At 42.8% G+C, this 25697-nt stretch overlaps 1 protein-coding gene across 1 annotated transcript in view; it reads left to right on the top strand.

Moving 5' to 3' along the window:
* The first annotated feature begins 3161 nt into the window (after nt 1–3161).
* The window catches only part of RSBN1L (round spermatid basic protein 1 like), a 41590-nt gene continuing 19054 nt past the window's right edge, over nt 3162–25697 (top strand). The window contains exons 1-2 of the mRNA XM_054399467.1: nt 3162–3798; nt 15435–15548. Coding sequence (XP_054255442.1) covers nt 3162–3798; nt 15435–15548 — 751 coding nt within the window. The remainder of the gene's footprint in view (nt 3799–15434; nt 15549–25697) is intronic.

Here is a 25697-nt window from a genome sequence, read left to right as displayed (position 1 = left end):
ATATATTGCACGGTTTCCAATTAACATCAGAACAGTTCTGTGATTCTAACCTGTATTTTATGTGAGGTATATTGCTTGTATTTATTCAAAGATATCTTTTATTCTGAAGTTTCTCATTTTTTCTCAGTCACAAGCGTCTGTCTGTGGTCTGTGCACCAGCATCCAAAGGTTTAATGACAGTAAAAAGCATCAGAAAGGAAGACACAGTAAAATCTGGGTTCAGTATTGTGTAATGCATGCTTGCTGTAGCTATAGTGTAGCACTTCCATGCATCTGTGTGATTAGTGACAGAACAAGTAAAAGAGACAACACCTAGTCCTTGAGCATGTCCACCAAGCTAGCTGCCACGTGGCAGCAGGAGTGTGGGATCTTAAACACGGAGCTCACTTCTGGATTTCCAGAGCCCTATAATTTTCCTTGCTGACAAATGGTTAGGAGATGGCAGAAAGCCTCCAACCATTAGTCATGTGGCTTTCCAACAAGCAACAATTACACTTAACAGGTGCTCTGTCACCTTGATTGAATTGAATTTTCTAAAAACTTGGTTTAATGCTCACAAGCATGATATGCTACTTTCAAAAGCAAGGGAAACAATAGCTTGACTGAAGTTTAGTAGTGTGTTGTCAGCTGTCAGTTTGATGCACATTAGTTTACATGTCAGTTTTTACATCCTTTTTTGAGCTATAACTCACCAGTTTTCTTTTCACAGAATCATACAATTGTTTGGGTTGGAAAAGACCTCTAAGGTCATTGAGTCCAACCACTGACCTAACACCACTATCCTCATTGAACATTGTCCCAAAGTGCCACGTCTACATATTTTTTAATACCTCCAGGGATGGTGATTCCACCACCTCTCTGGGCAGCCCATTCCAGTGCCTGAACTCCCTTTCAAGTTAATCCCATTCATATGTTACGTTACAATTCAGTGCATTTTTTTAGGCATTCAGCCTGTCCAATAAATTCTGAAATATGAAGAATCAATTACATGAATGCAAGTGTACATTTAAAGACATTCAGCTGTTTAAATATGTAGCTATCTAGCCTAATTAGTCTATTAATCTTTTTAACCCTGACATGCAGAGAGAAATGATGCTGCACTCCTAAGTGACTCTAGGATTGCACAGAAGTTGTGGCCAAGTCTCTTGGCCCAAAAGCATGCCCAGCATTTACTCTAGTCAGAGATCAATTGCTCTCAGGAAACACGGTTTGCTGTTTTTCAGAGTGAGAGTGTGAGAATACAGTTGTGCCTTATCTGAAGTATAAGTTTATTGAATAAACTTAATATACTGTTGGTTTGGTATCAATACCAACACAGAAGATTAAATGGGTGAGAAAGCCTGCAAGGTTGAGAGTGCCATGAGGTGCCTAACAGTTTTCACTCTGGAGGTGTTAAAATGGATTGTTTTTTCTCACCTTCTGATACAAGTAACACATTTCTGAGGGATTTGAAAGTGACCTTAGTACTCATAGGCCTATTCTAGTTCTACTAGCCTATGTCCGTGTGAGTAAATTTGTACCTGGATTTCCATTTGGGATTGGATGCTAACAAATTTGACTACTCCTTAAACAAGTACTGTGAAATGTTCTTCCCATGCTTTGACACAGATGCCATTTTCCCATCATGGCCAGAAATACAGTTTGAGGTTACACTCTCATGATCTATGGAAAAACCTTTAAGTCGAGTTGGCTGGATACAGAAAATTCTTTGGTGCTGTGGGGGTGAACACTGAGCTGAATTCCACCTGGTTCACAATTTGGAAAAGCAAAACAAAAGAGGAGATATACAGAGTGCGAGGGGTGAGCTTATTCTGAGACTGACCACTTGTGGCTAAGATGAAAACAGTTTGCAAAGTGAAGAAATCTTACCTCAAAACCCTGTTTGTCTGCTAATGGATCATCTGTGAAACTTCACAAAGCAATTCGATTTGGCAGTAGTCTACCAGATAACATTTAACATGGTAGCCTCTCTGCTCCTTCCACTGTGATGAGGAGACTTGCAGATATGGCTGAGGAGAGCACGAGATGGGCAATGCAAAAACTCCAGGGAACAAGGGCTCACCTTCTTTTTATTTCTGTGACTGCTTCCTGCTTACTCTAGGCCTTGGGAGAATTTCAGTCCGTACCTGAGCAGGAACCTATGACAGCTGTAGATGCCAAAGGCATGGGTGGGGGTGCTCCTATTTGTTACAACAAGCTCCATGTTACAGGCTTTGGAGGAAGCAGCGGTGCGACGTCTGTACCCAAGCATAGCGGTCATGTGGCGGTGATCCTGCTGAGACTAACATCCGACTATTCCGGTGGGACAGCATTTCACACCGCAGCAAATCTTTCGCAGCTTTGGCTTTCCTCCTATCGGGCCCACGAGAGCTTCCAGGCCTTAAGCTGACTGCCTCTGATGATTTGAGAATGTGGAAAATTCGGGTGCAGCCAGAAACGTCACTGCAACCTCAGCGAACTGAGCAAACGCTCGCAACTCCAGGACACAAGGCTTACCCTCAGAGCTGCGGCTGCCTCTACTTAAGAGAGTGGCAGCATCACTTCATGGGCCACTGCCAGTGTAAGCTCCTGGGAAAGGTGCTATTCCAAACTTTCCTAAACAGAAGCCTTCTTCAGCAAACAGCCCACGAGGCTTCAGGGATCCCCTCAACAGTCCTGGCAGCAGGTAAGCCCCAAACCTGAAGAATTAAAGGAAATCAGCTCCCAGCTCGCTAGCGCCTCTAGCTCCCGCCGTAACCATCTGAAACCCGGAGAAGTTACTCCGCCGGCTGCGTCCCCTCAGGCCCAGATCTCCTCCTCCAGCTGCCGCAGGCCGGCTCCACCCGCCAATGCTCGGGGCGGCTGCCGGCCCTGCGCTCCCCGCCACACCCGCTGCAGCCGTGGGCCGGGCTTGGTCTAGCGTCAGTTCAGTCCCAAGCAACTGCGCCCGCCCTGACAGCGGAGCGCCGTCCCCTCCCCCCCAATCTCCGACTGCGCACTCAGGCCGAGCCTGTCGCCCCCCAATCCGTTGAGAACCCGCCTCCTCGTCGTCCTGCGATTGGTTGAGCTCGCTGTCTCTCCAGCGCCTCCCCTGCCCATTGGGTGAAGCTGGGGCGCCCCCCCACCCCACCCGGTTCTGTCGGTTGAGGCTAGCCAAGAGTAAATAGAAGCAGGAGCCCAAAATGGCGGAGGCGCCGAGTGCTGTTTGTGGCGCGGCGTCGCCTGAGCAGGAGTCGTTTGGCGTCAGGCCGGCACCAGACACGAAGGCTTCCCGTGGGTCTCAGCCAGCCGTCAAGAAGATGAAGGCAGCCGATGAGAGGAGCCTGAAGGGTACTAAGCGTGTCAACGGTGAAGGGGGCAGTGGTGGTGGTGGCGGCAGCGGTGGGAGCGGCAAGCAGTCTATGTCTCTGCCAGCGGTCGTGCCGAGCTACAGCAATCCCTCGGCGTGGGGCTTCTCCGCGCTCCCTTCTGGTTCCTCCGGGAGCACGGGGGGCTTCGCTTTCCCTTCTCCACTGCCCCGGAAGCTGCTGTCGCCCGCCGTTTTGCTGCCTTCGTCCGCCTCCCCCTCCTCTTTCCAGCAGCACCAGCATCGCCACCACCGGCACCGCCTGGCCGTCGAAACGGGAGGCTGCGGTAGTGGTGGGGAGGCCGGCGCTGGAGGAGGGAGTGCCAAGCCGAAGAGGGCCAAGGAAAAGCGGGACAAGGAGAGGAGGAAGCACGGGACCCTAGAGTTGGTCGCGGCGGTGGGAGATGGCGACGGCGGCCTGAGTGCGGCAGGACAGGAGGAGAACGGAGAGGTGAAGCTGCTGTTGCCGAAAGGTGAGAGGCGGGCGGCGTGACTGTATGCCGCCCTCGGGGGACCGTTCGCAGCCCGCAGCCTGACGGCGGCGGAGAGGCGGGAAGACTGGGGTAGGGAAGGTTGGAGGAGATCTGGACGGGGCAGCAAGCCCGGGTTGGGCGCAGTGGGTATGGTGCTGTACGTGAAGGTGGCCGGAGCAGCAGTAGCTACTCTGGCGGAGCAGGAAATGGTTGCGATGATCGGGTCGAGCCGTTAGAATGGCTGGCTGCCCCCGCCTCGCCTCAGCACGCCGGCCTCGGGACAGTGCCGTTTCATGGGGCCTCACCTGTCTGTCCCCTCCACCCTGCTCTCTACTGAGCTGAGGGACAGCTAGGCTTGTGGGCTGCTTTCTAGAATCAGGGAGGAGAGCGCTGGCGTTGTGTAAGTTTGTGGAGAAGGCGATGGTAGCTTAGTCTGCCGTCAATCCTGTCAAAAAAGGGGGTGTGGAAATAGTGATGGCGTCAGCTAGAAGCTGCCAGAGGCCTTAGGTTTTCTTACCTATTAGGGAAATAAGAGTGCCTAGTAATTTACTGGAGATCTGGAACAAAACTGAATTAGTCATTGTTGGGGGGAGGAAATGGGGAAGACCACATGTTGGAAAAAACTTCACAAAGTTAAAATTAAATCCAAATGATCTCATGTATTAGGGTATTAATTTTTAGAGGCCAAGTCATTGAATACTAAAAAGCATGCAGTTACAATTTAGGTATTTAGACTTTTGAAATCTTGTTTAGTTGCTGCCTCAGGTTTGCTTTTTATTTTGTGAAAATCAGTGGGCTAAAATCTTCCAAGATATGCTCAAAACCTTCAAGCCTCTCTTGCCATACCTGGTAAGACAAGATATTAGGATAGATTCTTGCTTTGATTCCTGCTGATGTGATCAACAGTAGACACTTAGGAAGTAAAAGGCAATACAGAAATACAAGAATGTATGCTTTTATTTTCAGTGTATGGTTTCCCACTCTCCAGTGTTCTCTAAATGAGCTGTTTATGCTTTTGCATTTGTGTTGAAATATGATCAACCTGAAACATTCATTCCATTACCTAGTTCAAGCAAAGTTCCCTCCTTTCAAAGGGGAGGTAAATTACAGCTGTTGTATAGGCCTAGGGCACTTTGAGTGTGTTCTGTACCAGTACTTACCGGATGAACCAAGCTTGTAGAGAATAGTTACTGATATCAGTATGCTTCTTTATCTATTGATTATGTTGACTGGCTACCTTACTGCATTTTCCACTAATTTCCACTAGTACCTTTGTTTTACTCCCCCTTTTTCCATTAAAAAAAAAAATATTATTTGCTTTTTTGTCAGTGTTTTGCATGTATCATTTTGCTCTTGGGATCTCAATTGCTGGTAGACAAGTGGGCCTTTAAGTACAGCATTTCAGTGCTTTCAGGTATTTTACTTTGTTTTCTTCTGTCCAAAAGATGAACTGGGAGAAGTATTCAGAAATGATATTCCGTGCACACATAATGTTGGTGAAGCCTTCCAGTCTTCAAGGACAGCTGCTAAAAAAACTCACCCAGTATCTTTCTAGCAAAGCTATGGAAATGATAGCTATATTCACTCTGAGAACAGCATTACAGTAACAGTATTATGTGGGGTTTTTGCACTTGGGTGGAAGAAACGATGACACTTACGGTGTCAACTGAGTAATTGTTAATGGAACCGTTCTGGAAGCAGTGATTCATCTTTATAAAGGAGATTTTGCACCTTCGATATGTAAAGAATGTTTTGTTAGAAGTTACGTACTGACAGCACAAGAACTTGATTTTTTTCAGTTTTGATGTTTGTTCAGAAGAGATCTCTTAACCTTTCATTTATTTCCTGAAAACCTAAGTACAGGCAAAAAATAGCTCTTTCCAAGACAAATAATGCAACTTGGGCATCTGACTCTTAAGAGTTTAGAGGAAGGGGTTTTTATAGCTAAAGCTTTTTTGCGTAGTTTCCTATCTAAATTAAAACCTTTGTATTCATTAAACTGTATGTTTTTTGCAGAGAAGGCTGTAAGGAAATGAGGGACGCACTGAGTGTTCTGCTGACAGCTGCCGGCCTTTTTTAGGTGGTTTGGTATTTGACTATAGATTAAAGAACAGGTTTGTGCTGTTAATCCTGTGAATAATTTACTTCTCAGAGAGGAAAGGAGAAAGGTAGTTATAATACAGGGAGATAAGAATGATGGGTGTGTGTGCAGAATCCTAAGTACAGAGGGAAAATAAGAATGATATATTAGGGTGGGAAGGCGGAATAGATAGATTTTGTGCACTGGGATTGCTGGACTATGGTGTAGGCTAGGGGAAGGTATCACAGGGGCTCTGGTTGTAACAGTAAATGTGTCAGTTTGAGATACTGATATGAAATAGGGGGAACTAGCGTGCAAAAGCTGTGCAAGAAGCAGCTGATTCTGATCCTGTTTTGGGGCAAAAGGTGTATACATAGGTGCTATGGAAAAGACAAGGTTAGAGGAAGGGTGGGATACAAGAAAAATGGAAAATGTAGACAGCCCACGTGTGACACCAGGGTGAATTTAGAAGGTATTGTATAATAAAAACTCCAAACCACCTGAGAGGCTTGCACACACAGAATATGTTGGGGAGAGTAAGAGTAAAATATGTTCCTTTTGGTGTAAAAAGGTGAGTTTGTAGAAGCTGTGATATGTGCATCTGGCAAGTCTTGGAGTTTGTAATTAGACAACGTTCTTGCTTTTGATGCTGTGGAGAATGGTATTGTCTGGGTTTTCCCTCATAGCATTCAGAATGGATACATATGTCAGTGTTGCAACTGCCAGAAAGAAGATTCTGCAGGGGAAGCTAAGGTGCAGAAGTATGGAAAGATAAACAGGTGGAAGAGGTGAGAGTTCACCATGAGTCAGCATTGTGCCCTCATGGCCAAGAATGCCATCAGTATTCTGGGCTGTGCTAGGAAGAGTGTGACCAGCAAGCAGGTCAAGGAAGGTTCTTCTTCCCCTCTGCCCTGGTGAGGCTGTATCTGAAGTATTGTATCCAGTTCTGGGCTCCCCAACTCAAGACAGGAAACTACTGGAGAGAGTCCAATGGAGGGCCACAAAGATGATTAGGTAGGGGACTGGAGCATCTCTCTTGGGAGGAGAGGCTGAGAGATCTGGGGCTATTTAGCCTGGAAAAGAGAAGACTGCAAGGGGATCTTACATAAATTCATATAAATATCTGAACGATGCAGGTCAGGGGCACGGGGCTGGGCTCTCCTCAGTGACAGGACAAGGAGCAATGGGTACAAACTAGAAGCAGGAGGTTTCACTTCAGCTTGAGAAACTCCTTACTTTGAGGGTGTCATAGCACTGGAAAAGGCTGCTCAGAGAGGTGGTGGAGTTTCCTTCAAAAGTGGCCTGGTTGTATTCCTGTGCAACATGATCTGGGTGTACCTGTGTTAGTGGTGGGTTTGGACTAGATGATCTCCATAGGTCTCTTCTAACCCCCACGGTTCTGGTTCTGTGATTTCCTTGATTGTTTTGAGGCTCCAAGAAAAGTAAAAACTCCACCTTCCTCTTCATACCCAAAGCAGAGATGCATGGGTTGGAGTTGAATTCCCAGTTGAACCTTGTATTGACAAGGGTGCCAGTGTCTGTGAATTAGGAGGAATCACAGTTCTGGTCAGTGAGCTGTGTGCATGTGCTAGGAGAGAAAGCCTTATGCTGATGAGAGAGGGACGGCATGTACAGACCTTAGTATTGGAGAAAATGAGGAAGGGAAGAATGGCAAAATCTCATGGGATTGCAGGGACTGTGGTGTAGGCAAGATCATGCAGGGAATCAGGATGTGAGTGATGTGGAGTGAATAAATGTGAGATCTGAACTTGGAAAACTGTTATCGTGGGACTTCGAGTAGTACCAATAGCATTTTCCTAATTCCAGTTTAGTCTGTGATGATTATAGGGGATATTGACACTGAGGAAGAAATTATGAGAAGTTTTTTTCACCTGCCATTCAAAACCATCTGATAGGAGCTGGTATTTGCTTGCAATAGTGATTGCTAAGTGAAACAGCCTAGTTTTGAGGCACCATTCACTTTTAAGTGATAGGAAGATGTTAAGTTTGGTTATAGCAAAGATGGGTGATGTGCTTACAGCTCTTGAAAATTTTTGCATTTTCTTTCTTGAACTAATCCTCATTTACAAATTTATCTGGCCTTCTAATTAATTATAAGGACCTTTAAGATAGAGAGTCATAACCTGGCCTTACAACTTCTGTTTAATTACATACTTGAGTGAACCCTTCTGAGATGATGATCTAGCATGTGTTTTTTTTCTCTCTCCCTCCTTTCTCCTGATCCCTTCAAAGAATAGATTAGTTTAGGTTTCAAATGGACATTTACTACTGATTTTTCCTGATGACTTAATTGATTTGGGTTTCATGACACTTCTGGGTTTTAAGCTTTCAAGAAATTACACTTTTCAGGCTTGCTAAGCTTAGTTTGCGTCCAGTGGAATACTCATTTCTCATGATATCATTTAGCAAAGTAGGTTGGAGAAAGTTTTGGAACTTCTTTTCCTCTTCTTTAGAACTGGGACCGTGTGTCTTGCCAGTTAGGTTGTCTTTTTTTTAATTTCTGCTAAACATTTCCATCTGTGTACTTTTATTTCCTTTGCCTTTTTAATTTTTTTTTTAACTTTGTGGCTTGACTCCCTTCTCCCTCCCCTTGCCAGCTCCTTGAATTCAGGAGGCATTGTCATGCTTTTTGAGGCCTCTTGATCACTCTCTCCTGAATTCTTTAATATATTTCTATTTATATAGTGCGGTGCAATGTAACGGTTTAGTGCAAGGGCTGACCTGCCTTCTTCCCCAATACATAAGTGAGGGGAAGAGTATCACACAAAACTCAGGGTTGAGATAAAGAGGAAATAGTTTAATATAACATGAGATATCATATGCACAATGCATAATTACCTTAGCTAATAATCTAATTAATCTAACAATATATAATGCAATGCATATCTAATAATACAATGCATGATTACCTTAGCTTGGCCTATTTGCAGAAGCAGCAAAATGAAATACAGGAAAAGCCCAGCATAAAACAGAAAGCAAAACCCAGCAGCTACCTGGCTCCCGCATGCCTTACTGCCATCCTTGCGGAAAAAGAGACCACACCCAAGAAACTGGAACTCAGAAGCAGCAGCAGAACAGGAAGTCTCCCATGTTGCAATGTGAACTTCAAGCCCCATAATACTTTGCTCCTTCACTTTTTGAAGCTGGCATGACTGCGGCATGGTGTGAATAACAGCAGCAGTTCAATTCAATCCATGACACACTGTAATCTGCAGTGTCTAGAATGTGTTTAGGGTTTTAAATGTACAATACAAGAGGAAGGGGGACTTCTCAGATTTCTTTGGGTGTTTGAAATTTATATGCAGTTTAGTTTTGAGAGCTGATAGTGACATTAACTTAAGTGTCCGACGTCCAGATGAATTTGGAACAGTGTATCTTTCCTGAGTGACCCCATCCCCTTTTCATTTCTGTGAAATAACTGTGAAGCTTTGCTAGGCAGAACAAAGTCTTAAGTCTTCTAAGAGGAAGAATAAAGCAAGCCCCTTCTGTGCCCCTTCTGTACATGAATCCATCTCTTTATGTAATTTATGCAGTAGAAACTTATTTATTCCACAACTAGAAGAATTTGTCTTAGCTGAGACAAGATCGATGAACTGAAGCATCAGATCCGAAACCTTTTGTAGAGGCTTTGTTTGCAGCTGTCATGTTTTCCACTACAAATTTCCGATGCAGCTCCCCAGTGTTTGATTTTTCTCTTGGAAGTGTGAGGATTGGATGAATTGTAAAGATTAGATTTAAATTTCATGAAAGTGTTTTGATTCTGAAGGGGGTCTGTCTTCCCATTTGTTGGAGGACCTGGGGAAACGTTCTTGCCTGGTAAGGGGATTTCTTTAGTCATATCTTGAATTTTAATCTTTAATTACTGGAAGGGATGTCAGGCAAATATTTCTTGTCATCATGGTGGTTAGCTTTTTTTTTTTTTTTTTTTACTTGGCCTCAGAAATACTGTATATTTTTTTTTCATGTTCATTAAGTTGGGAAGTCACCTCACCAGTGTGGTTTAATAACAGTGCAGGTGTCAAAACAGTTAACATAGCGGTGTTAAACTTACTTAGTGTATCATAACCAGGTAAACGTGGCTTCTTGAGGTCTGATTTTTATGGGTATTTGAAGGGAGGAGAGTGCCAGTGAAAGGAATGGCAACTGATGTTTTTCTACTCCCCACTTCCTCCCCCTTCTCTTGAGTTACAATACTGTTGGTGTAACTATTGATGTGTCCATTAGCTGTAGTTTGTAAATTTGTGCCTGATGTGCAGTGACAGCCCTTAAATCAAAGGGAGGAGAGAAGCAGAATACTTTGAACATGCTCTATGACGGACTACTAATGTGGGTTACCATCTGGAAAACTGATGCAAAGCAGCTGCAGCCTTTGGCATTTGAGTAGGTTGTAAAGCTTCCCTCGAGCTCCTGAATTTGCTTTAAGGTGTGAATGTCATGGTGTGACAGTGACCACCTTGCACTTAATCCATAGCAGAGCATTTCCCACTTGGCTTGTTCTCAATGCACTCAATTAACTTTTTTGTCTATAGAAAGCTTGCAGTAGAGGCAAAGATCTGGTTAAATTTCTGAACTCTGAATGGTGTGGTGCATGACTTTGTATTCCTTTACTTATTACTTGGGAAATCCATCAAATCGTTATGAGAAGGTATCTACCAAGATAGGGAACAGAAAGCTTTCATTATAGCCTTTAGTCATAAATGGCTATTTAACTTAGAAATGGAACACCTGTTTAAGATCCAGAGAAAGAGGAGTTTGTAATGTGTCAGAGGGTTGTTGTAACCCAAGTACAGGACACTGGCCTTGTTAAACCTCCTACAACTGACTTTGACCCATAGATCCAGCTTGGCCAGATCCAGCCTGGCCAAGTCCATCTGCAGTGCCTTCAAGCAGACCAACAGTCTGTCCAGATTGGTGTCATATGCAAACTTACTGAGGTGCACCCAATCTCTCATGCAGCTGATTGAAAGGATACTGAACATGTGTGGTCCCAAAACTGAGCCCTAGGGAACACCACTTGGAACTGGCTGCCAATTGGATTTAACTCCATTCACCACCCTTCTTTGGGCCCAACCATCCAGCCATTTTTTTCAACCCAGCGAAGCTTCCACTCATCCAAGCCATGAGCAGCCAGTTTCTTCAGGAGGATGCTGTGGGACACAGTGTCAAAGGTTTTACTAAAGTCCGGGTAAACAACATCTGCAGCCTTTCCCTCATCCGTTGAGTCTCCTTGTCATAGGAGATCAGGTTTGTCAAGCAGGACCTACTATTCATGAACCCATGCTGGCTGGGCCTTGACACGTCTCCTGACACGGAGAGACCTGAGTTTGCTCCTTTGAGCTAGACTAATCTTTTGTTTATTCCTCAAAAGAGCAACTGTGTTAAAAAGGAGAGAGCATAAATAAAAGTGAAAGCCGTATTGCTGGAAGGTCTTTTTTTTAATATCTACTAAAATGGACAAGTAGTTATTCAACTGTAAGTAGGCTTAGATGGCTTCACATATAATGATGGATTTTGAGAGGTTTATTATAAACGTTTTTATGATTTCTTGTGCCTATTCCTTTTTCTTTAATTTTTATTTGGGCTACAACTGTTTTTAACACCCTCCTGCCCCATCTCCCTCTTCCTCTCCCAAAAGCCAGCAACAACAAAACCCCAAACCCAACCAACCAGAACCCCCAAAACATCAAAGAAGCACCCTCCCTTCCCCAAGCAACAAACAAAAAAATCCGCCCCCCCCCCCAAAAAAAACCCCAACCTACCAAAACAGAAAAAAATAATCCCAAAACTTCGCCCTCCCCCTGCCCTCACCCACCTCCTCTCAACCCAAGAACAAAAAAACAAACCCAAAACCCAACAAAATAGCCTGTGTGGAACACAATGCAGGAAAAGTATTGGGTTGGTCCTGTGACTAACTTGTGCCTTTGTTTACCCAAACTAATGGAACTGTGCTATGAGCATTTATGGACCAGGGGTGTTTGGCTTCTAGGCACTGCTACATCTGTATATGTTGGCTTTGTGGAATGAATGTTCTCTGAGTGAAACTGTCCCTTCATCTGACTTGGAACTGACATTATCTTCTTGTTAATGTATGAAACTTAAACTTTTTAATTGTTTTTCTGAAGCTGCAGGTTTTAAGCATTGTGGAAATTGAAACTATTGTAGTGACAATTGCAGTTCTGTGACATATGGAGGCAATAGCTGTTAGTACTTGATGTTCTCTTGGCCTGGTTGCTGACCATTTGTGTTACATTATTTCTCTGCGGAGTCATTCCAGCCTGTTCCCTCAGCAGCTGAAGCCTATTTAATTATTTAGTTTTTAAAAATGCTGGGAGTTGCAGACCATTCTGTGGACACGGAAAGATTAGTATAAACATCTATCTTTTACTACTTTGAGATGTTGTTGTTTTACAAGTGAAGTGGAGACCTAATATTTTGAATCTGTAGTAGCTGCTACTGGTGAACCTCAAAAAAGCTGTCCAAGAATGTTCCAAGTTTTCTTAACTTCACTTACTGGTTGTTCTATTCTATGATGTGTAGATTGTTAATTGCTTAATGTTGGAGGCATTTCTTTTAAAGCAGGATTTTTATGAAGAATTTTAATGCTGCTTGGTTGAAAAAGTCAGATATGGACTGAAATTACTTGTAGCTGGGGGGATTGGTATGTTGTATTAGAGATAAAGGTCTGTGCGTTTACAAAGTCCCAAAGAGGTTCTCTCCTGTATTGAACTGTATCACACCTATTGAGTATAATGACTATTGGATGCTTCTAGATTACTGACTTTGTGGAGCTAGCACAGATAAATTCAGTAGATTTTGTGGTAAACTCAGTTTTAAAATAATTTGGTAGATTTAAATTTTTTTTTAAATCTCTGCATCCCATTGAATCCTTTTAAAAGGTTTGAAATGGAACATCTCAGTGAGGAAAATCTGTAGATTTTTGGTTGAGAATTATTTTAAATTCTGCCATCCATGCTAGAAAATGCTTTTTACTCTGAAGACAGTTAAACTAAGAATGAAGTATTAATCCCTGAAATTACTATAATTTTGACATAGATTTTAAAAGAACAAAACAACTGTATTGAGCTTTGACTTTATTTCAATATTATTGATGCATCTTTTGGGGGGGAGGCAGCTCTACTACCTACTGCTTACCTATTCTGTGGGCTTTGAAGGAGGAATCCTGAGAGTTTGTGTATTTAATTGGGATTCTCAACTGTTCTTTACTTGCCTTAGGCTGTACACTGCTTTAGTTAGAGTACTGTGTTTTCTAAGAGGGAAATACTTGATTATTTTTTTTTTTTTTTAGACCTTTATCATCTGCACTTACATTGCATTTGCAGTCTCTTCAGGTATGATCGGCTTGTGGCTGTTGCCGCAAGGTCATAGGACACTTCCATTGTTTCCTTTGTCTGGAACGTTTCACCAGTGACTCTGCTGTTTGCTTTCAAGATGTGAAAATAAACTAGAGGCTCTTTAAAAGGTTTTAGCTTGTTCTCTATCTTTACTTACTTGTTGTTTCTGACAAAGCTGGAATATTCATTGGTCACAATGCTATTCATGAGCCTTGCAATAAAGAATTCTTTCAGTCTTTCCTTGTCCCCTTTTCAACAAGGCTCAGCATTTGTATATGCTCCTCAATCTTTCTTTGATTTGCAATAGCAGAAGTCGAGTGTGTCTCTTAACGGTATGCAAATGTTGAGATAAAATCTAGGTCTTTCCATGGTCATTATAATCCTGACTTGAACGTTCAGTGCAGGTTACAAATCAAGCCTGGTGTGAACTGCCTACTTGCAGATTGAGCATCTGCTTTCAGTGTTACTGAAACTTGTATTGCACTCATACTCTTGTAAATTTCCTGAAATTTGAATTTGGGGGTTTCTATTTTGGGAGAAGCAAGCTAAAGAGGAAGATTCACATCTCCTTAAGATATTCTGAGGAAGTACAGGTTTGTGTTGCTTTGGAAAAAATTGTTTGTATTTCATGGCCTGCTGTACAGATTAATCTGTTTTGCCGTACCTTTTCATTGAACCATTTGAAGGCTGTTCTTGGATGTGATTATTAGAATTGCTTGGAACTACAGCTTCCAGACAGTTTTAAGCACAGCTACCTTACTCATTATTTTTGTGCCACCAGTTTCTCTTCTCTGTGGATAGACAGCAGACACATCTCAATTATTAGCTCTTGTAGTTTTTATTTTCTTTCTTAGCCTCTTCCCAAAACATGTTTTTCATCCTAACAGGTACTAGGGTTCAAGTTCTGTTGCATTACTGGAAGATTCCTAAAAGGAAAGATACAAATGCTGTGGAGTCACTCTTACATCATTTATTTATGTGGCTTACTGTTAATGCTTTGCACCTTTTGTTTAACTGATGACCTGCTTCATAAGTAGTTTGGTTATGGGATACTCTGTATTGCCTTCTGCAACTGAGGAATATTTCTGATTTGTTAGTAGTGAAGATACCTATTTTATCTGTTTTGTATGAATGCTTAAGGAAAAGTAATTGGATTTCTCTTGGCTTCCATGCAGGGTTTATAATGCAAGTATCATAAATAAAACATCAGGATTGTCTCACAGCTGTATCACTGAGAAAGCATTCTGAAGCATAACATTATGTAGAAACTTGAAATCAGGTTTCCTCTTTCCATGGGGAGGTTAAAAAACTCAGTAAACTCTTGGAGCAGGTACTTGGCTTCAGGCCAAAAATTAGGCAGGAAGTGCTGGCTGCAGTGTATCTAGAATGTGCCTTCTCTAAATGCTTGACCTCAAGATTAAACCTAGCCTCTGCTTGAAAGACTGCTCCTGGAAATTATTAATTCCTTTTGAATCTAACATTTTTCATATAGAAAGTGTGCCTCAAAGCTCTGCTTTTTTATGACAATAGTTTAAAAACCTGTAGTTTCTTGTCAAGAAAGTAAATCGATAATGAGATGCTCCAGTGAGCTGCTGCTGATTGTAAGCAAGGGAAGCACCATTGAGTTACATTTGTGCAAATACAGCACACTTCTTATGTTTTTGTTAATTACATTTTACTGCTCTTACTACATTAGTGTAGCCTGTGAACTTAATGTAAAAGATTTTGCAGCTAACAAGTCTTCATTCCAAGCTATTTGCAAAAACCTCTTAAGTTTTGACTAGAGAAAATAGTTAGATGAAGTTTCCAGTGTACATATGCACTTAGGAGAATACAAACCATAGTCTCTTTCCCCATTTCCAATGTAATGAGCCTAATTTGAATGCCAAGAAATAAGAGCTGACTACATGTGCAAAGTGAGAGGGTAGTAGGAGTAATCAAAAACTGTAAGCATGCTGAGTTGTGTGTGGTTCTAACATAATAAACAAAACTTGTCTGACTTAAATAAGCTAATGTTGGATTATGCAACAAATAAATACTAGCTTTTCATATTTTAAGTGCTAGAATTTCCTTGTAGATCCTTCTTTTATTCTCTTAATAGAGCTTACATAAGAGTAATATGAAATATGCACACAACAATTAATTTTCCATTCCTCCTTAATTGTAAAATATTTACATTTCAGCTCAAGTCAAAGATAAAATTAAAGAAAGGGAAAAGAAGCAAAAAGAGAAGAAGAAGCACAAAATAATGAATGAAATGAAGAAAGAAAATGGAGAGGTCAAATTATTGCAGAAAGGTAAGTTCAAAGTATGTAGTGGTATTTCATTCTAGTCTAAAGTCTTTTTAATTGGATTGGATGCTGAATTTTAGTATGCTTTTCATTTAACTTGAATATGTTTTTGCTTAATTAATTGGTGTGTGCGTTGCAAGTTAAAACTTCATTCTAATTGTTAATTTTTTTTTGTCAACTGTGTTAGGTACTGGAGATTAAAAATGTAACTGTCACCAAGAATTGGGAATCAAATTCCTGAACACCAATGTAGTATTAAAGAGTAGGCGTTCCTTATTACAGAGGATTGTCCTGCCTAGTGTGTCTACCGTTTGGTGAGGGGTTACTTTAATTTATACACATTGTGGTTACATATTCATTGCATTTCTTAGGAAAAAGATGTCTTGTTCTAATTAGTTCCCAGAAATAATTTACATAGTTTCCCTCTCCCTTGTGCAGTAGTTTAGATTGGAACAGGTCTAGTCCAATGCAAAGTAGGGGCAACTAGACCTGATTGCTCAGGACAATCAAAACTTTGTATCTTCAAGGATGGAGGCTCCACAATCTCTCTGGACACCCAGTATTGATACTTGACCACTCTTGCTGTAAAAAAATGTTGTCTTGTGATCAAAGGTTTTTGGTGAAAGGACTGGCCTGTTGTGACAAGACAAGAGGTAATAGTTTTAAACTGAAAAAGGTGTGTTGAGACTAGATGTAAGGAAGACATTTCTTAAAATGAGGGTGGTGAAACATTGACACTGGTTGCCTTGAGAGATGGTAGATGCTGTATTCCTGGAAACATTCTAAGTCAAGTTGGATGGGGCTCTCTGATCCACCTCATCTAATTGAAGACATCCCTCCTTACTGCGGGAAGATTTGGCTATATGATTTTTTTAAAGGTTGCTTCCAAACCAAATGGTACTGTGATTCTGTTCTATAATTTTTCCCATGAGGAAAGGCTGAGAGTGTGGTTCTAGAGACAAGAATGCTCAAAGAAGGATCTCATGAATGTGTATCACAGTATATCAGAAGGTGGAAGGGACCTCAAGAGATCATCAGGTCTACCCCCCCTGCCAGAGCAGGATCACTTAGGATAGTCTGCACAGGAATGCATCCAGGCAGTTTTGAAAGTCTCCAGAGAAGGAGACTCCACAAGCCCCTGGGCAGCCTGTTCCAGTGCTCTGTCACCCTCACTGTAAAGAAGTTTCTCCTTATGTTGAGGTGAAATCTTCTATGTTCAAGTTTGAACCCATTGTTCCTTGTCTTATCACTGTGAACCACCCAAAAGAGCCTGGCCCCCTCCACTTGACACCCACCCCTCAGGTATTTATAGGCATTGATCAGATCCCCTCTCAGTCTTCTCTTCTCCAGACTAAACAGCCCCAGGGCTTTCCGTCTCTCTTCATAGAGGAGATGCTCAAGTCCCCTAATCATCCTCATGGCTCTCAGTTGGATTCTCTCCAGCAGTTCTCTATCTCTCTTGAACTGTGGAGCCCAAAACTGGACACAGTATTCCTGGTGTGGTCTCACCAGGGCAGAGTAGAGAGGTAGAAGAACTTCCCTAGACCTGCTGGACACACCTTTCTTAATGCATCCCAGGATACCAACATGTATAAACATCTGATGGAAGGGAATGAAGAAGATGGAGCCACACTCTTTTCAACAGTGATCAACAAGATGGGAGGCAGTGCACACAAAACAATTGAATTTCTGCGTGAATGTAAGCAAAACCCAAAACATTCCTAATGTGAAAGTGGTTGAGTACTGGCACAGTTTGCCTACAGAGGTAGTACAGCTTATCTGGACACCGTCCTGGACAATTCCCTCTAGGTGACTGCTTGAGCAAGGGGATCAGACTAAATGATATCAAAAAGTCCCTTTCAACCTCAGAGCTTTTGAGTCCGGCTACATTTTTACACCACCTCAGCAGGTATTTGTTACACACTGATAAAATCATTTCTCCCCTTACACTTCCTTTTTTCCATGACGAACAATAAACTGTTTTCAGCCTCTCTTGTGTGAGTGATGTTCTGCTCCCTTAATAATTTTTTGGGGCCTTTTGCTGAACATGCACCACTATGCCCATGTCGACCATGGACTGACAAGCCCAGAACTGGACCCAGTACTCCAGATGTACCTTGCCAGTGATGAGCAGAGGGAAAGGATCATCTCCTGCAATCTGTTGGAATGCTTTTCCTGATCCTGTCCAGGAGGCTGCTAGCCTGCTTTGTGGCTTATGGTCAACCTGTCATCCTCCAGGATGCCCAAGTCCTCCTTCACTAGGTTTTTGTTCAGTCAGCTGTGTCCCAGTCTGTGCTGGGTCATGGGATTATTCCTCTTAGGTGCAGGGCTTTGCGTATCCCTGTCTTAACTTCGACTGTTGAGATGGCCCATTTCTACAGTCTCTCGAGGTCAGTCTCTGGCAGTGCAACTCTGTGGTGTCAACCACTACTTCCAGTTTTGTATTGCCTGCAGACTTCCTGAGGGTGAGGTGTTCTTTCCCAGGATGCTGGCCTTCAGTAAAAATGCTTAATATTGGCACGAAGTATCAAGAGTTGCGTTACTCCAGTAGCAACTGTCCTCCAGCTGGACTGTGGAGATGATCCTTTGCGCATAGCAGTTAAGCCAGTTTTAATCCACATCGCTGCTCACTTATGTAGGTCATGATGTGTCAGTTTTTCTGTGAGGATGTTGCTTATTTAGGTAGACCATTTTTTTAATCAGCTATTTTCAGACTCTGCTTTTGAAGTTAGGAACAAATTCCTTATATTTTTTTCTGTTATTTTGGTCTTCATTTGCAAATAAACCCCTGAAGTCCTCAAAACACGTTCTCTTCAGAATGCTCATATGAGGTCAGAGGTTGTGGAACCCTGTGATTACTGCATCACATATGCTCTAAGCACAGCTTCAAGTAACTGAATTAGCAACTGTGACAGCTTAAAACCTGTGTTGATCAGATCTCAAGGTATCAGCTTAGGCAACGAGTAGTGTGAGCTGGTGACTTCTGTGAAAAAAACAGACTTGGCTTGTCTTTGCTGAGCATAAGAGGGAGCTGCTTGTTGAGATACTGTGCAGCGCTTAACTACCTTAACAATGAGGTTCTTCAAGTTTTTGTTTGCATACCAGCCTTTTGTTACTAGCAGATGAAATGAAAGCTGCAAAGACAGCAAGTCTTACTATACAGATCTAATAAATGATAACTAATGAGAATGTTTGGTCTTAATTAAAAAAAAATGTTTACATAGAGGCTGTGTTAGAACACCTCTGCTGTTCTGAACAAGATAAGTAACAGGATAGGTTATTACAACAAGCCATTGAAGTTTTCATAAATGCAGTTGTTGGAAAAGGGTGTAGGAGGAAGCATGTTAGGATCTTCCAGTCTGGCTCTGATGGGTAGTAGACAGTTATCTTAATGACAGGAGTCAAGGTATCCTTGTAGTAACTTTTATCACATCCTATTCCTCCAAGTGTTACTTTCTGAAAGTCTTGAATAGCTGTTCTCAAGGTGGTTATGATTATTCACCTTTAAGGGGAGCTTAGACAACGTAAAATTGGATTATTTGATGTATTTTGAGCCTGACTCTTCTGATGTTTAACAGTCAATCTTTAAAACCTATAAACAGAAGAAGATAGCTGTCAGTGCTCAGTTGTAGTCCTACTGTTTGGTTTGTTTCCTGGGCTGTGTATTGAGATGCCTTGAAGTTATGTTTGTTTTCAGCACATGGTCTATTAACTTTTCAACATGTCAGTGATTGATCCTCCTCATTCTCCTTATCTGCAGCATGACTGCACATTAGTGCCTGCTCAGAATTCTGTGTGCATGCTTGAAGTCCATCAGAAAGTCAGTTCTAATGCTTCTGAACTATTTTGTAACATTTTTCATGAATTCATCATTATAAAAAAATTACTTATTGAAAAACATATAGAACCAAATTCAGAATAGATGATGATATGTTAAAAGATAAAATTCTGTCAGTTAACTGTCTGGCTGCTACAGTCAAAGGTTTTTTGGGTCTAAAAGGCTTGTCATGATTTACTTGTGCTGGGTGGCTTTTCTTGTGTTCATACTCTGTGGCTGCGTATTTTATTTATTACTGGTTGGTGAATGGCATCCAGGCTGCCCCTGTTCTAAGCTATTTTTTTTAGTTGCTTGTGGTTATGAACTTCAAACTCAGTGGAAGATCCAGAGGGATGCTTCTGTGGTTTGAACTGGTATTTCGTTGTTGACTATTTAAAAATTCAGCCTGAAGAGCTGTAGCAGAGATGAGTCGTCATAAATTTCTAACATGTCAGTACTTTTAGTCTGGATTGCAGTGAGAATGTTAGAAAATGCTTGAGTCGTGTCTGGCCAAAAGGGCCTATGTGAAGAAAGTGAAAATCATTAACCAGAGGTTACTTTTTACTTATCTCCCTCCTGTAGACTACTAGGCAGAGCATCTTGTTGTACTGCTGTGGGAGGGAGGTAGTACAAGCTAAACACTTAATGTTTTTAGCTAGTGATAAGAATAGCCACTGCTGTGACTCTGTGCCATGGAACGAGGAGTAAGATGCTGTATTCCACTCCTTCAGCTGAAAAATCTGGAAAATGTGGTTCCTGTTCAGACTCCTCTATACTGTTCTTTCCTCGGTGCTCCTACCCCCCACCAAGTACTGGTGACTGAGTTCTAAAGAGACGAAGTGAAAACTGATTTTAATTACTGTCTGCAGTTAATGCTTGTCCCTTCTTGCTACTAGCTGTCAGCTAGAAACTGGAAAAAGAGCAATTTAGTGTTACTAACGTTGTTTGTTTTCTAAAGTTATAAGGTTTCTCCCCTAATGATTTTGGGGATTCTGACCTCCAAGTTGGGAGATGCTGCTCTGGTTGAAACAGCATTTGTGTGTATATGTATTGCATGTACGCACCTTTATTGTGATTGCTGCCGAGGACTCTTTGAAACACTTTCCTTGAAGGTTTTGGGTTGTGACTGCCTGCCTCAGGAGTAACTACTTGAGAGATGAAACATCACAGAATCACAGAATTAACCAGGTTGGAAAAGACCTTCAAGATCATCAAGTCCAACCTATTGCCCAACACCATCTAATCAACTAAACCATGGCACTAAGTGCCTCATCCAGTCTTATTTTAAACACCTCCAGGGACAGTGACTCCACCACCTCCCTGGGCAGCCCATTCCAATGGCCAATCACTCTTTCTGTGAAGAATTTCTTCCTAACATCCAGCCTAAACCTCCCCTGGCACAGCTTGAGACTGTGTCCTCTTGTTCTGCTGGTTGTCTGGGAGAAGAGACCAACCCCCACCTGGCTACACTCTCCCTTCAGGCAGTTATAGATGGCAATAAGGTCTCCTCTGAGCCTCCTCTCCAGGCTAAACAACCCCAGCTCCCTCAGACACTCCTCACAGGGCTTGCGCTCCAGACCCCTCACCAGCTTTGTTGCCCTTCTCTGGACACATTCAAGCAACTCAACATCTTTCTTGAACTCAGGGGCCCAGAACTGGACACAGTACTCAAGGTGTGGCCGAACCAGTGCTGTGTACAGGGGCAGAATGACTTCCCTGCTCCTGCTGGCCACACTATGCCTGATGCAGGCCAGGATGCCATTGGCCTTCTTGGCCACCTGGGCACACTGCTGGCTCATGTTCAGCCTACTGTCAACCAGTACCCCCAGGTCCCTTTCTGCCTGGCTGCTCTCCAGCCACTCTGTCCCCAGCCTGTAGTGCTGCATGGGGTTGTTGTGGCCAATGTGTAGAACCTGGCACTTAGACGTGTTGAATCTCATGCCGTTGGACTCTGCCCATCTGACCAGCCTGTCAAGGTCCCTCTGCAGAGCCCTCCTACCTTCTAACAGATCAACACCTGCCCCCAGCTTGGTGTCACCTGCAAGCTTACTGATGATGAACTCAATCCCCTTGTCCAGATCATTGATAAATATATTAAACAGGATAGGGCCCAGCACTGATCCCTGGGGGACACCACTAGTGACTGGCTGCCAGCTGGCAGTGGCACCATTCACCACCACTCTCTGGGCCTGGCCCTCCAGCCAGTTCCTAACCCAGCACAGAGTGCTGCTGTCCAAGCCACAGGCTGACAGCTTGGCCAGGAGTTTGCTGTGGGGGACAGTGTCAAAGGCCTTGCTGAAGTCCAGGTAGACTACATCCACAGCCTGCCCCACATCCACCAGGCGGGTCACCTGGTCATACAAGGAGATCAGGTTGGTCAGGCAGGACCTGCCCCTCCTAAATCCATGCTGGCTGGGCCTGATCCCTTGACCATCCTGTAGGTGCTGTGTGATTGCACTCAAGATGACCTGTTCCATAGTCTTGCCTGGCACTGAGGTCAGGCTGCCAGGCCTGGAATTCCCTGGCTCCTCCTTCTGGCCCTTCTTGTGGTTGGGTATCACATTGGCCAGCTTCCAGTCATCTGGGACCTCACCAGTGAGCCAGGACTGTTGAAAAATGGAGAGTGGCTTGATGAGCTCTCTCATTACCCTAGGATGGATCCCATCTGGTCCCATAGACTTGTGGGGATCCAAGTGGCTCAGCAGGTCTCTAACTGCTTCCTCCTGGATTACAGGGGTGCTATACTGGTCCCTGACTCCATCTGCCAGCTCAGGAGGCCAGTTGTCTGGAGAGCAAACCTATCCTACTATTGAAAATTGAGGCCAAGAAGGCATTAAGTATCTCTGCCTTTTCCTCGTCTTTTGTTACTTTATTCCCTTCCATGTCCACTAAGGAGTGGAGGTTGTCCTTCCCCCTCCTTTTGTGATTAATATATTTATAGAAACATTTTTTATTGTCCTTCCCAGCAGTGGTCAGTCTAAGTTCTAAAGGGGCTTTTGCCTCTCTAATTTTTTCCTACATGACCTAGCAACATCCTTAAACATTTCATGTGTTACTTCCCCTTTTTTCCAAAGGTGATACACCCTCTTTTTTTCCCTTAATTCGTTCAGAAGCTCACTGCCCATCCAGGCTGGCCATCTACCTCGTCGGCTCATCTTCCGGCACGTTGGGACAGCTTGTTCCTGCACTTTTAAGATTTGTTTCTTGAAGTAGGTCCAGCCCTCCTGGACCCCTTTGTTTTTAAGGGCTGTTATATTGCATCAGGCACTGCACTGCTGAAGCCAAATTTCACTTAAAACAAAGCTACTTTGGGTATCTCAGCCTTACAGCATTTGGATCTTTATTTAGCCTTTTGGATTGCTTGCTCATGTTTTCACCCAATTCTGTATGCCTGCCGCTGGGTGACTTGGGTTTTTTTGGTACCCCGTAGCCAAGTGTCAAAGCAGCATTATTGGGTTTGGAAGCTGCAGTACATTTGGCTTTAAAATATTTGGATATATGCAGCAGTGGAGTGAGTGTGCATGTTTTTGTTTCTCTCTAGAACTAATGCAAAAGTAGAATAAGCTCAAAATACTTAATGGGACTGCTATCATCAATGACCAGTGATTTCAGAGAACTAATTCTTTTTTTTTTTTTGTTGAACTCTTTGCAACTTTTGAGCAGCTTTAAATACCTACTCCATAGTGGATCTTTGAGACTCAGCTGAGCAGAAGCCTTAGGCTGGAAATGTGCTGCCTCTTAGTTGTGTGAAGTCATATTTTAGCTTTGCTGAGAAACACTACTTCTAGGAATGTGCTTCTCATTTTGTTTGTATTCCTCAAGGAAACTGTATGCTAAATCAATTGAATACAAATATTCTGAAGTTGAATATATGTTGATGTCTAAGCACTCTGAGGAGCAAAACGCTCCAATAAAGGATGGGGAAGAAGCTGGTATGTAATTTATTTTAAGTCTTTGATTTCAGTAGTGTTTTGAAAAAAACAAAACCAAAACAAACCCCACCACCAACAAAAAAACACCAAACAAACAAAAACAACCAAAATGAAAACTAACCCCCAAACATTTGGAATACTGTTTGTCTTATGACTTCCGTGTTTTAAGGTGGCTTTTTTTCTCTCTGGTGGCATCAGTAGCTGGGACCTTTGAAGAAGGGATTCCAATTTTGTCTCCCAAGACCAGATATTACCCATTTTGAGTTTTCTGTTTCTCTTTGCAGTTGCAAAGAGCAGTTCAGGGGGTCTGCTACTTCCCATCATAGTTCTACAGAAGAACTGCTATACAGCCTTTTGTTCCTTCAGGGATTGTTGCTGTCTAGGTCTCCAAGTGTTCCAGAATTAAAAATAATCTCAGATGTGTCTTTTTGGTATATAGAATCATAGAATGAGTAGACTTGGAAGGGACCCTGAAGATCATTTAGTTCCCATGTTGTTGCTGTGTGCAGAGCCACCCTCTAACTAGACCAGGTTGCTCAAGGCCCCATCCAGCCTGCCTTTGAACACTCCCAGAGTTGGAGCCTCCACAACTTCTTTGGGCAACCCTTTCCAATGCTGTGCCATTCTCACAGTGAAGAATTTCTTCCTAATGTATAACCTAAATTTGGCTTCTTTCCAGTTTGACGCCATTGCCCCTTGTCCTATCACTATACGTGTTTGTAAAAGGTCCCTCTCCAGTTGTCCTATAAGCCCCCTTCAAATACTCTTAGAAAGCTGCTCTAAGGTCTGCCTGGAGCTTTCTCTTCTCTAGGCTGAATAACCCAAATTCTCTCAGCCTGTCTTCATAGGAGAGGTGTTCTGGCCCTCTTGTCATCTTTTTTGCCCACCTCTAACATTTCTGTATTCTTCTTGTTGGGGCTTCTCCAGAGCTGAGCAGAGTACTCTGGGTAGGGTCTTACGACAGTGGAGTAGAGGGGGTAAATCACCTCCTTTGACCTGCTGGCCACACTTCTTTTGGTGCAGATCAGGACACAGCTGACTTTCTGGGCTGCAAATACACACTGCTGGCTCATGTTGAGCTTCTCATCAACAAGCACCCGCAAGTCCTCCTTCCCAGGACTGTGTTCCCTATCCATTCTTGGCCCAGCTTGTGTTTTTGTGCTTGGGATTTCCCTGATGCATGTGCAGGACCTTGCACTTGGCTTTGTTGAACTTCATGAGGTTGGGACTGGCCCACCTCTCCAGCCTGTCAATGTTAGTCTGGATGGCAGCATCCCATTCCTCAAGTGTGTTGACTATACCACACAGCTTGGTGTCATCAGCAGACTGTTGGTGTTGCAAAAAAGATGTGAAACAGCACTGGTCCCAATACCCTGAGGAACAGCAGTCATTGCTTGTTTCCAGTGACATCAAGCCATTGGGCAGGACTGTGAGTCAGATCATCAAACCAATGATATAGAGTTGTGTTTACAGATGAGAGGCTGCTAGCAAGTATTTATCTGATTCCAAATGCGTGCACCATTTTAGCAACTTCTCACGATGTGGGAAAGCATGGGCTGATTAAGTGGAATACTTGGTATATATGTAAATGACAAAGCTTTTGTAGTCTGTGATTAAAAGTTAAAACAGTTTATGTTAGTAAAATAGTTGTATATAGTGAGCAGAAAATATCTTTTCAAGTTGGAGGGTGAACTGGGTTGGATACCAGAAAAATAATTATTTTTATCTTGTGGTTAAGTGTTTTTTTTCTCTTTGTGAAGGTTTCATGGAGGTGGTGTGAAAACAAACACCAATGTTATTGACTTCAAAAATGTTTTAGTGTGATTACCTTTAAGGTTTTGAGTACTTATGTAGGCATATACAAAGTTAACTAAACCATATTTTTATAATTGGTTTTGAGTGCAGACCTTTTGCAGAATTTGTCATTGATTTACATTCCATTTGTCTGATTTTAACTGTGTGTGTTACTTACAGTTTTTCTTTTTGTTGTTGCTGTCTCAAAAGCAGCACGGTGAAGTGCAAATACAGGGGGACAGTGAAAGGGGAAGTCAGATAATCTTCCTCCTTCTACTGTGGAAATGGAAGTTGCCAATTTTTGAGGTAGTTTTGCACAGTTGCAGATTCATGCCCATTTTTATATAAGTACTTCATCTAGCAATAATGGAGTGCAATATAATAGCTGAATCATAGAATGGTCTGGGTTGGAAGGGACCTCCAAAGGTCATCTAGTCAAACCCCCTCTGCAGTAAGCAGGGGCATCCTCAACTAGACGGGGTTGCCCATTGCTGAATGTTCAGCTGTGATGTAGAGATGCTCATCTTTAGTCTTCTTCAGGCTTTCTTGGTGATTACAGACATGCTAAAGTATGAGAGCGCAGTTTGGTTCTTGCCATGGTAAATAGCTTCT

The sequence above is a fragment of the Indicator indicator genome, chromosome 3, assembly GCF_027791375.1.
Source record: "Indicator indicator isolate 239-I01 chromosome 3, UM_Iind_1.1, whole genome shotgun sequence".
In the NCBI taxonomy this organism is placed as follows: domain Eukaryota; kingdom Metazoa; phylum Chordata; class Aves; order Piciformes; family Indicatoridae; genus Indicator; species Indicator indicator.
Note: the sequence above shows the minus strand (reverse complement) of the source record. Positions and strands in the feature narration are given on the sequence as shown.